A 13,046-nucleotide genomic window follows, 5' to 3' on the forward strand; every position below is an offset into this window, starting at 1 on the left:
TGTTTGTGTTATTATTGAGGAACAGGTCATTTCTTGTCCTCTGTAGAAACTTTTCTCCAAAAGGATGGTTCATTGAGTCTCTCACCATCGCTCATCTGCAACCACTTTTGGAATGCAGGGGGCTGGACCTAATCCAGGCCAACATCGGGTGAGTGGCAGGGTACATCACTGTCATGCCCAGATAGTCAAATACCTACAAAAATAAAATACCTTATCGGGTCTTTGTTGTCTGGCCCGAACCAGTATCCCACAACTCTGGTGCTTGACGATCTAGGAATGAAGTTCAACTATTGGACTATTTTACTCCGGAATAATTTTTAAAGTTACATGGTGTCACTTTAAGCTACTTCACACATACTGAGGTTCATTTATCAGATAACTAAAATCTAAAATTTTTCACTTCTCCAAATGCTCCACTTGACTCAGTTACAATCTGTGTAGGAGAATGAATGATGGCCCATAGGTGTTAACACCAATGCCACTTAATAATACAACAAAATTCTGTAAAATACTTGATGTTTAAGTATTTAAGTCTTTGCTCAAACCAGCCTGTTGAAAGTAATGAACACAAGCGATGCAACACGTGCTACATAATGTGCATTTTATTTTCATGTCACATATATATATATATTTCTTATATATATCTGCAATTACAAAGACATTGGCTTACATCTTACTAAGATTCCTGAGCATTTTTTTGTTTTTTAGCTTGAGGCCTGGTGTATCTGCATTTTAAGAGCTACAGACAACAGATTAATTCCAAAATTTCCAGTACCTGACATGCATACACATGACAACAGGGCAACGTACCGAATGTGAATTGCAAAAAAAAAAAAAAAAAACAATTATTAACTACCGGGGCTGTCATATTGTCAAACTTCTGACGTGTAGTCTGAGAGAGTAGCCAATAGAAAAGTGTGAATGTAAGGCACTATGAATGTACTGGTTCATACGAGTGCACTATAATGCATATGGTTAGATAAAATACCATCAAACTTTAAGGATTCCACTTTGGGAAAATGGATTGTTGCACCACCCAAAATGTGATACTATACAGCAATGAACAGTTAGAATATAAATAAGAATATAGCAAGTGCCGGGGTGCACTGGGTGTATCGAACAACTTCAACATATTAAGAACATTTTAAGTAGAAATATTTGCATGAAAAATATGAAAATATATGAATTACGGCATTGTAAGTATGTGCAAAATACCAAAAGGCTAGAAAAGAAAAAATAAGAACACCGCAATTTTTTTAAGAGTGACAATCTGTACATATTACAATACGTACCTCAAGCTATGATATGGCAAAATAACAAGCCCTTGTGTTATTGACAGTCAGTGACACTCACTGGACATAAAAAAACAAACAAAAAAACACAACCTTTAAAGTAAATATATTCATACTCTGCCAGCAGATGGCATACTGAGAATATATATTATCTTATTTACAAACACAGTCTAAACAAAAATAACTGCATAAACTGTGACCACGCTACCGCGCAGATTCATACCAGCATCTTAAGCAAAACTGTAACAGCGATTCTCAATCCAAATGAGAAAGAGGACTGTCCTTCAACGCTGACACTGTGTTCAGTATTTTTGCTAAACAGAGAAACACCAGCTCAAATTCACATTCAAAATGTACATTCTGTGGTTAGACATTCACAACACGAGCATTAACTTCTACAATCTTTGCAATACCAAAGAGCTTACATAAGGTAATGTGCATCATATATAAATGCATAAAAGGGCATATATGTAATATTTCTGTTTCGTGAAAAATAAAACTCTTTTTGACAACATGGTAGCCGACGCACAAAAGGAAAAAAAACAAAAACAAAACACACACAAAAGATGACGCGGGGGCAGGACGGCGGCAGCCTCAGCAGGAGCTGACCAGGCCTGTGATGATGTTGCTGGGAGTCCTGCGATACTGAGCCTTGGTGTTGGTGACGGCGCCATGCTTCTGTCGCAGGTGAAGCCGCAGCTGACTCTTGTGTCTGAAGTGGAGGTCGCATTTTTCACACTGCGGAAAAGAAGCGTCGGTTTAGAATCACTTTTCAAATGGACTGCTAGAATCCCAACCCCCACGGCTATACTTCATAGCTCTCCAGGATTACCACTCAGGATTTATAACTATTGATAGGCACATGGATCACGGGGGAGGAGGGATTACTCTCCTTTTAGCCGGCACACACAGTGGATGAGGAAGAAGGGGGGAGGCTGACTAGGAAGCTTACATGATAAGGCTTCTCTCCGGTATGAATGCGCATGTGGCTCTTGAGCGTCTGAAGGTGGCGGAAGTGCGTTCCACAGATCTCACAAGGGTACGGCTTCTCTCCGGTGTGAATTAGCACGTGGGCGCGAAGATGGGCCACCTGGAAGAAAAGCGACAACATGAATTAAAAACTTACACTTGAGCAGCGGTTCGACACCTGTAAAGCTTTCCTGAAGATGGGGATCGTTTTTCATTTCTCACCTGGACAAATCTGGAGCCGCACGTCTCGCACTTGTATGGCTTCTCTCCAGAGTGGATGCGGGTGTGCGTCTTGAGGTTGGCCGGTCGGTTGAACTGGGCGCCACAGATGTTGCAGTGGTACGGCTTCGCACCTGGAAGTTAGGATCAGCAGGTGGTGCAATTATGGAAACAGTCACATCCATTAATTCAACTTGGTGGTATTTATAGGAATGATTCTTACCAGTGTGAACGGTCTTGTGGCTGGCAAGGTTGCCCTTGTAGCGGAAGGCGGCCTGGCAGCAGTCACACTTGTATGGCTTGTCACTGTGGACCTGGACCATGTGGTCTTTCAGGGAATCTTCCTCTATAAACTTGGAGTCACACCCGTTGCAGAAGTAGGTGTTGTTTTCTGTTGAAGGAAGCGATAAAATCAGTTTAATACAGCTTCAGAGGTTTTGTTTTAAATAATCCTGCCAAATCATAATGACCTGTGTCAGTCCACTTACCACATCTGGAGGGGGAGTACTCTGAGTGTAGTTTGGTGGTGTCATCTCTGCTGTATGAGTCTGGAGAAAGGTGACCCATTTCCATGCATGGAGGGCTGTCGCAGCCACAGGAGGAGCATCTGCTGTGGCTGCAAACAGAAAGTCGACCACAGAGTTAATTAAGCTCTCCTCTTTAAGAGATTTATCTAAACTGTCGTCACAGTGACCTGGACTTTTACCTGATGCTGCTACAGGTGCTGCTGCTGCAGCTGTCCACACTCTGAGACAGGAGCATTTCCTCTGTGTGGTCACTGGCTCCCTCCTCTGCCTGGACCTCACCGTGTCCACCTGCTGAACCACCCCTGCAGGGGCTTGGTGTTGGGGACATGGCCGGGGCGTCGTCACTGCCTCCCTGAGACGCTTGGTTCAGAACGATCAACTTGTACTTCTTCCAGTTGCGGGCTGCGGGCAATTCTGAGGGCTGTTTGAGGCTCAGCGTGGCGTTCTTGCTGCTGTTGGACTCGGTGGGCGAGTTGGGCTGGCAGTCAGATCTAAGGGGGCTTTGAGGGCTACAGATCACACCTTTGATAAAACTTGGGGATAATCTTAGGCAGCTGGTCTGTGGATGCTGGATACTGTCTTCTTCCATGGGAGTGTCAGACCTTTGAAGTCTCCCATGAGCTCCCGCTGGTCGGATGGTAGAAGTGGGGAAACTGGTATGGCATGGCACTGGGTGGGAGATGATGGTAGCGGACTCATTGTGAGCCACGTTGGCGCTGGGTTCCTGCGAGCATCGTCTCTTATGGGGGCCTTCCAGCTTCCCAGCGGGGACGTGGTGGTCCCCATAGACATGATAGGAGCCAGAGGTGTTGATCCCTCTGAAAACATTGGGCATGTAGAGAGAGGATAAAGCTGTTGTGTGGTTACTCTGAAAGTCTGGCTCTATCTCGTTGACAAGCCTTGAAGCGGTGACCTCCTTAGCCAGATGTAGTGAGTTCATCTGTAGCTCTTCGGTATTCACAGACAGATGCCTGCGGGAACATAATCGTGAACAAGTTATTGCCTCAGATCACCACCACTTCGACCAAGACATGAGAGTGGTCACACTTTCTCTGCTACCTTACCTGGACTTGATGAACCTGTGGCAGGTGTCGGCCACATGTTCCATCTGGAGGTAGATGGCTGTGTTCATGGTGACCAGGACCAGACTGTCCTTGAGGTCCAGACAGGACGTGTACATAAAGTCCAGCAGGATGGAGAAACCCTTGGGGTCCACTTTGGGGTCCAAGCTGATGGCACTGAGGTTTGCGTTCTCGGGGTCCATGAACACAGAATAAAAGAATCCACTGGAAGAGAACAGATGAGAGTCATTAACTGCTGACAATTTATTTGGGATGAGGTATGAAACTGGATGGTGCGGCTGGGCGTCAGGGCCAGTGATTCACTGAAAATATTAAATATGGTCCCAGAAATAGCGTCCCTTCATTAGGTGCAATGAATAAAAAAGTCCAAAGGTGATGTGTCATACGTTATGATGGTGCGTACCTGCAGGCTACCAGGATGGCCTTGTGAGCGTGAAACTGCTGTCCGTCCACCTGTATGGTGACGTCGGTCAGGATGTTCCTGCTGCGGAGGCGGTTGAAGTTGAGCAGGACGTCACCTGCATGGCGCGTGAATTGAATGCAGCCATCTGCAGTCGTGGCCATGCTGTCGAAATCTGAGCAAGGGCAGAAATAACACATGGTTAATTAATACTGGTTAATTATTAATCACTCGAAAAGAGGCACACAAGAGTTACACATTAGAGCTGCCATGATCAATTGATTGATTGACTGATTAATCAATCAGTCTGAAATGAGCTGTGAGCTGTTAAATTATTTGGCAGCTATTCTGATATTTGTTTAATTCGTTTGAGTCATTTACAATTGTCTGATTGATCTGATATCTGCTCAAATAAACCATATTTTCATAACAATGAACTGAGCCTGAGTTACATTACTTGACCACTAAATAATAACACATGCAACAACAACGGAGGTGGATGTTATTTTGAAGCATAGTTGGGGTTGGAAATGATCCCAAGCTCAAGCTGAATCGCACTACAGTCCACAAATACCTCAATTCTAATAAAAATCATAATTGGTAAGCGATACATAAATCGACACCTATTACACAAGGTAATGAGTCTTATTTGTTCATGCTCATTCTATGAGCTCATACAAGCCACTTGCCCTCAGGGTTTATGATCAAAACAAGCTTTGAAGCCAACAAGTGTCTTGACTGCGTTTTATCGAGAGGCGGCGTCATTGCAAAGAGAAAAGTAAAAAGTAGGCTCGACAAATCTTCCTGGTACATGCCTGACGTCTTACTGGGCTTCAACCAGGGTGTTACTAAATTTGATCTGATCAATACTCTGGCTTTCTAATTAAAACTATTTTGTTTGTTTGTTTTCTTCAAATCAGCTGATCGACCTCTAAATGACTTAGAATAAACTTTGTCATCTTTTTTTTTTCTCCTTTTTTTAGGCGAGAACAAATCTTAAACCAAGGCAATAAATGCATAATGCAAACACGATGATTCGCGATCCCTCGCAGTCCCCCCCCCAGCGGTGTTCAGAGAGCGGACAGAAGCGCTGGCAGCCTGCAGGTTGTAAACGTGTTTGACGTTGAGCACATTCCGTCCTCGCTGCTCAGATTAGGTTGCCAGTACACAGAGAGGTTTCCTGTTCCCCGACATAAGTAGAACTCATCTCATTTAGCCCATTAACGTGTACTCCCCCCCTGCCAAACTAATCTCTCGACTTATTTCCAGACCGCATATATATATATATATATATATATATATATATATATATATATATATATATATATATATATATATATATATATATATATATATATATATATATATATATATAAAAAATAAAAGACCCAACTGAGACATCATGATGTCGAGGGATGCGATTTCAAGGAGTGGTTAGCTGCGGCTCCGGCTGCGAGCCACCGAGCGAGCCAGCACAAGTCCGTTCAAGTTTAGATAAAGTGTTAATTTATCACGCCTGAGGACCGTCCGGTGGCTCTTTTACGTTTCCAAAGTGTTCGCCCTCGTAAAAACCTAATGGCGGGAAGGCATCGGCTCGAAGTTGGGAGACTTTCCGCGGAGTGAAAATATTGTTTGTCGACAGGAGAAATGTGCGCAGAGAGAAAACAAGATGTGACCGATCCTGTTGCGCCACTTTTAGCACGAGCCTCCAACTTCTAGCCAGGCGGTTTATCAAATTCATCAACTACAACAACAAAGAAATGAAGTGAAACAAATCTTCTGTAGCTTAAGGTGACTGCCATGGGTTTTGTTTTTTTGATAAGAAAAGCTCTAACAGCAGCCATAGACGCCTACTTATAAATCACAAGTGGCGACATGACATCCACACACAGCCTTAAAAGTCACACTTCCGTTTAAAACGCAGTCAAAGACCGTCCAGCTGTCACAGTCAGCCCTCACACTTCACAAATATCTCAGTTCACTTTAAGCTAAAGACAAAAACGTTCAAACTATCCAGCCCCGGAGAGAGCCGAGGCGGCCACACGAGCATCTGCTACTTCACTACACATCTGACCTAATGCTGAGAAAATAGGAAGGGGAAAAAAAGTCACCTTGTAAAAGTTTCCTCGAAACTCTGTGCATCACCAGTTCTGAGAATCCAGTTCTAAGAAACACAGCAGCTCAATTCTCGGAATTTCAACACAGGGCTGTACCATTATCTGCGGGGCGGGGGAGCTGCTCGCCGCCGTCCGCGTCATTTCGACCACGCACCGCTCGCATGTACAGCAGACATTCGCCTGCTCGATTAGAACTATTCTTAAACGTGCCGGCGATATACTTATGGGATATGTCGAGGGTTTTAATGCAGTTAATTATCGGTTAGTGAGCTCGTCTTGCTGGGAGTGTATCTCCCCGTGTAGTGGATCGGCCCAAGTGCAAGGTCAGCTGACAGAGTTATAAATACCGTGGGGAATATGAGAGCATGTTGTCGCTGTAAACCTGCCTGAGATGCCCTCAAGGAGTGATGAAGAGTCACTCACTTTTTATCTTGATACACATTTGATCATAACACCCCCCTTCTGAGTTTATTTTACATTTCTCCACCACCTAGTCATATGTTTGTTTTAACATCAAATCTGCATTTTAGCAGCAAGTTAAAGCTGCTGTGCTAATCAGACTTTGACATTTGTGCTTCATCTTGGTGAATTGATTCCGGACTCTTTTGACACAACTGTGTCAATATCTTTATGTGAATACTAAACTTCTGTGGATTAAGCTAATGTTAGTTTCTTTAATTTACTTTTAAACTCTGAGTATTGTGACATAATTGCTCTCACATTTGAGAGAAGGCGTGGGTGGCCTTTCTTTCATACAATAACTGCAACAAAACCCTATTTTGAATGCCACACGTAGACTACAGAAAGTGTGTGTAAAGTCCTCAACTCTCCAAAAGGCTCACTTGCAGTCATCTGTGTTCCCACCACTTCCTGTCTCTGCTGTTGCAGCTGTATATTAATCTGAGTGACAGAAAACCCTGAGCATTTACCAATAAATGAGTCAATAAATCAGGAACTAACTGCTCTTAAATGAGCAACAACGTAATTCCCAAACAATGCTGAATCAAGAACTGCTGCATGTTGCTTATCGTTTAAAAATATTTATTATAATGATATATATTATGTATAAGTTATTATATACTAATATGTTTAAAAGGCTGCTTTTAGTTTACTTGTTAAAGAATCAGAGTAATGACACGTTCCTTCTCATCTTATGTAAAGTGTTACCACAAAACTTACTGACATGTTGGCAGGCTTTTTCTTTAACTAGTGCACATGATCACAAATGTTCCTTGTGTGTTTTCTCCCTATTTTTCCCCCTATTTCCACATCCAGATTAAGACAAATCTAATGTTGAAAAGTAACATGTCTTTTTTAAGGTTGTTTATGAACATATAGGATTACCATCTGTTGGCATTACCTTTCACTCTCACCAGTGAGCTGCAGCAAGACTTCACTGAACAAACATTCAGGCAGATTAGACTGGTAGGAGGGAAAAAAACAGAATTAGTGATTGAGATCTTGAGTTTTTGAGGGTGCAATATGTGGGAATTTTAGTTTGAGACATTCAAAACTTGTCTAAAATCATCATCAGCGCGAATAAGTAAATCACAGTGCCGAAGATATGTCAAAAACATCTATATATCTTGTTGTGGCGATATCTACTGAAGCTAACATACTAACAGGACAGCCCAGGTCTGTTCTACCACTTTGTAGAGGAAAGTTTGGTAATACAGTTCAGCCCTTCAGATGCTGGTACTGACATCTCTCCTGTGTTACGCCTCTCTCTTCCCCACCTGAAACAGCAATGTCTTTGGCAGTTGGCGCCGCTGTAAATCACCTCTGTACTGCACATGTGGTCCAACCCTCCTCTTGGCGAACAGTTGCAGATATTAGCATCCCAGCTGCATGGCTAACTGGACTGACTAGCTAACAGTAGCTACATCAGTGAGCAGTTACTTTGTTGACATGCCACCGCTTTTTCATTTTGACCGGAGGCTTGTTGTCACATATTGCACCTTTATGGAACATGTTTGTCACAAACACAAATATTAAGACTTGGAGACGGTGGACTTGATCTGTGTTTATTTTGCATACATTTAGTCAATATTACATTACACCCATTATCAACAGTGCTCACGTCATATTGGCACTATATCTTTGTTTTTAAATATTTATAAACTAGCTTCCAATAAAGGTCAGTAAGCTCTATTTAACAATAATTTAATAATCGAATATACTATGGCAATTACACCCGTCATTCCACCCACGCATAAAACTGTGCAAAAGAAAAAGCATTTAGGGGAGAAACAACAAAGTTTCCTGTCATTATTACGTGTTGCAGGAAAGATCAACTCTCAGACTGAATCCTTCCCCATGAAATAAATGTGCAGAGCAGTTCAACAGGTCTAAATTACAGCTGTTCAGGTGGCTATGGCAACAAAGAGGTCTATTTGTAGTTAATGTTTTCACTCAGATGTTTTTCCCCTGCGGTTATCTTTAGTGGCCCAGGTTCCTGTGGGTTGTTCACATCCTTTTGAAAGAAACGATATTTTCTTGTCTCAATGAGAAGAGACGAAACTTGTTCAGTCAGTATGACAGCAGAAAATACAAATCTGATTTCCTGGTTTCGTTGTGTATTTGCAAGCATTTCATCAGTCAGCCTTTTTCCTTGCTTATATCAGTGCAGCATCTTTAACCTCACATTATGGGTTTTGCTGCAGTGCAATAGCAGATTATCCAGAGCAGATTTGGAACACATCAACTGCTGCGTTTGGTTGATATCACACATTTAAGAGTCTAATCAACTTAATCACACGAACATGGTGCTTCTGGTTGGTTTTGCAGAATAACTGTCTGCCAGTCTACTTTGTTTCTCATGCAGGGGCCTGATTTTGCTGCGCTACAAAATATTTTTCTTCTTACCTGCAGTGCTATTTTATCCATCTAGATTTATTGTGTTGTGAGCTGCAGCATTCATAAGATATTGGCTATAGAAATGTCGGCCTTTCTCTTGAATATAATGCAACCAGATGGACCTATTTTCTGTGTACAGAACTACAACCACCAACTGTATCACCGAGAAGAAGGAAGCGTGCATCTACTCATGGACAACAGGCTTGTGCTCGTAAAGGCTCAGGATGTTAACATAATGGCATCCTCCTCTGCTGAGCTGTAATGTCAGCTAGCTTGGTTAGCTATCCTCCAGTCATGAGAGGATGCATGCTCCTGTCTGCGCAGTTGTTGGCAGTTGTAGTTTTGTACAATGAAAATATTACTGACATGAAACACAAGAAGGATTGTGGAGTATCTTGATTAACTGGGTTGTGGTTTCTGGAACAAGACGCTGCTGTTGAGTTTTTCAAATGCACCTTCTGGCTCTTTAAGCACCACAAGGCGAGTGTATCAAGACTGTTGGACCTAATGTTTTCCTAAAACATAGAATCCTTCATTTCCCATGATGCAACTTGATAGCATCTGTCCTACATGCCAGGTAAATTCTCACTCCTTTTAAAGTACAGTCTTCTTCTTTCTTTTAAATTTGTACATAACCCTGATGACATCACTATGACATATTCAGGATTATTTTTTTATTAGTATATTTTTTTCCTCTGTATGTGGGACGCCCGCTCTACTAAATGAGCTAGACGGGCCCCAATATTCAGGATTATTTTTAAAAACTTTTTTAAAAAACTCCTGTCAAAACCATAGAAGATGTTGTTACTCACTGGTAGCACATTATGAAAAAAATCAATATGAGTCATACATGGTGGTCTTCCTTTTAAAAGAGTTTTAAAAACAACAAAGCATTTTTGTTTCTGCTCGCCCGATTCCAATACATCAAAACGTCCCCCTTGCTGATGTTCATCAAGGCTCATCTGAAGAATGAAAAACAACACTGCCTTGGATTTTGCCAGCCAGAGCTGGAACAGATTTCTTGCTGTTCCTCTCCCCACCCTCTCGTGAACTCTGCTGACCCGGGGACCTAGACGCAGACGGATATCAATGCGCCTGTCCCAAAACATGACCCAGGCACATGGTTGCCTGACAGGGATCAAAGGTCACATCAGTAAAACATGAGTCCAAAACTAGCTCAGTCTTCACCGACACGTTGCCTGGGGGGGGGGGGGGGATAGGGGGCGAGCAGTCATGTCAGTTCAACCAGAAATATGCACTTGAATTTGTGGAGCAGCAGAAAAAAAATCATACAAGATATTGAAAGTGTTGTTTTACATACCATAAAGTTGACAAAGAAAGGCCACAATACAAATAATACAGAGATTGTTTTTGATATAAAATGAACAAAAATACAAAAAAATTCCTTAAGCTTTTATTTTAAGCACAAAGTTCAGAGTCCCTTCTAAGCAGTTGTTCATGAAGTATACACTGCGGCACGACACAAGAAACACTGGATATTGAAAGCTAAACATAGTGAACTTTGAACTACTTTCAGTGCAATCTGTGTACAGCTTACAGAGCGGTATAGATTCAAACTGCACATGGTATGCAGTCTTTGTGTAATAACTGTTGAACTTATGGTGACCCGATGCAGAAAATTCTCCGTGGTGTCAAACTGCCAATAAAGAGTGCTGCACAGATAACACTGGGTCAAAAAGAGTACCCTGAAGTATGCACTGTTGTCTGACTCTGAATTGTTTGTACTTTCAGATCTTAAACTCAACCACTGAAAACATTCGAGAAACTGGAACTGGCATTTGAACGACTTTCGGACATTTCGGCACCAAAAAGATGTTTGATCAAGAAATTAGATGTCAGATTAAACGCAGCAAAAATGGCCTGATCATTAAAAACTGATTGTTTTAAAATGGACTCAGAGCAACCTGGCAGCTTTTTCTCAATATTTTCAGAGCGTATTCTTTATCTGTATATCTTCTAATGTGGTGTTTAGGGTAAGAGAAGTTTCATATCAGAGCATAGAAAATGTCAAGTTTGCTCCTTTGACATCACACAGGAACCTTGCTCTTCATTACTTTCATATCTGTGGTTTCCACAGCCTGCCCAGCACCAGAGAAGATGACATGCTTCTGCTAAGTTTCATATTAACCTCTTGAGTTTCCTGTCAGCCCTTGTGATATGAATCTTAGAAATCCTGTGTTTTGTATTACTATTTTCTATCAGTATGTTTTAGGGGGTTTTTGTTGTTGTTGCAGGTGCACAGAGAATTTTAGTATTGGAAGGAATTCAGAGCAGCGCAGTCACATCATTTCCATAAGTGAATAAACAAGCTGCTCTCAGAGGAAGATAAGGTCCTCAGAACACTGTTTGGAGCTAGAAAGGTGGCAGGGTCCGCCACATACCAACGAAGTGAAACAATATGAAACTGTGTGGTTGTTTGTTCTTAATTAGTCAATGAAGATCTTTCTCTTCTGATAGAAAATGTCTTCCTCAAAACTCCACAGTGCTCCTTTCATACACTAGAGCAAAAGTGAGTTAAAAATATTACTGACAAATTCAGAGGACAGTTACACGTCATCGAACATCAATTTAGATTCAACATTTCCACTGTGCAATGATTTCCTGAGAGGGTCTGCCGAAGCAAAAAAAAAAAAAAGACGGGCCAGTTTGTAATGTTCTCCAACACCGACCAAAGTATAAATCACAATATTTGGTTCGACTCCACTGGTTGCAGTTCATCAGGGGACAACGACTCATGTCCTCGTGGTCCAACCTCGAATGAAATGCTTAGAGGGGATGCATGAATGGTGGCTTTGTTGCACCAAAGCAAAGAATGCATCCTCAGTTGTGAGAGGCTAAGTGGATTGTACATGCAGCGATAAAATGAACTCTATGTGCCGCTCTGTGTATACAGACATATGGAAAGTGACCTGTCGCTGTCTGGGGCTTGTGAGGACAACACACTCTCAGGAGGAGTCTACCGAAAACATATTCATGGAGAAACATTTATCACCATGAGGCTCAACAGGCTCCAGCTCACTTTTTGTGGCACTTCAGATTAATTTGCAGTTTGGTATTTTTGTTCTTTCGGATCTTTATGTTATTTGCTTTAATTCTGACTATTTGATTCACATTTTCAGCATGTGCTGTTTAAAGATTATCGTCATGTCAGCAAGAGCGGAAAAGTTACTGATGTTCATCAGCAGCAAAGAGTAACTGTGTCTACTTTTACTATATCTAACGTGAGGAGTAAGTCAACATATCACATATTGCAACACTCCCACTTCATGTTATCTGTGGAAAAGTACCAGGGTACGTTGTGTCACCATGGCGGATTCCCCTGTTGTTTTATGGCAAAGCCTCGGGGAGGAGGATGGGGGAGGTGCAGGGCTGCACAGAAACAAGAGGTGTGTGTGTGCGCGCATGTGTGTATGAGTATGTTTGTGTGTGTGCGCCTGTGAGAGAATGAGGGAAGTTGTTAAAGTGATCCTGGGTGCCTCTCCAGTGGGTGAGCTTAGGAAATTTACCTCCACACGAAAGCAGCTGGGAAAATTTGGATGAGGAAAATGACTGAGGGTTTATTT

The 13,046-nt window shown here is 42.1% G+C and overlaps 1 protein-coding gene across 1 annotated transcript; it reads right to left on the minus strand.

Annotated features, from left to right (window-relative positions):
* Positions 1-584: 584 nt before the first annotated feature.
* Positions 585-6,715, minus strand: bcl6ab (BCL6A transcription repressor b). The gene is made up of 9 exons (XM_037084652.1): positions 6,601-6,715; positions 4,493-4,664; positions 4,072-4,293; positions 3,187-3,978; positions 2,969-3,096; positions 2,704-2,871; positions 2,484-2,614; positions 2,245-2,382; positions 585-2,030 (listed from the first exon to the last, which is right to left on the minus strand). Exons 1-9 carry the CDS (start codon positions 6,629-6,631, stop codon positions 1,887-1,889), a joined length of 1,926 nt encoding a protein of 641 aa, XP_036940547.1. The 5' UTR covers positions 6,632-6,715; the 3' UTR covers positions 585-1,886.
* Positions 6,716-13,046: the final 6,331 nt, after the last annotated feature.

This window comes from Acanthopagrus latus, chromosome 21 (genome assembly GCF_904848185.1).
Source record: "Acanthopagrus latus isolate v.2019 chromosome 21, fAcaLat1.1, whole genome shotgun sequence".
NCBI classification, from domain to species: domain Eukaryota; kingdom Metazoa; phylum Chordata; class Actinopteri; order Spariformes; family Sparidae; genus Acanthopagrus; species Acanthopagrus latus.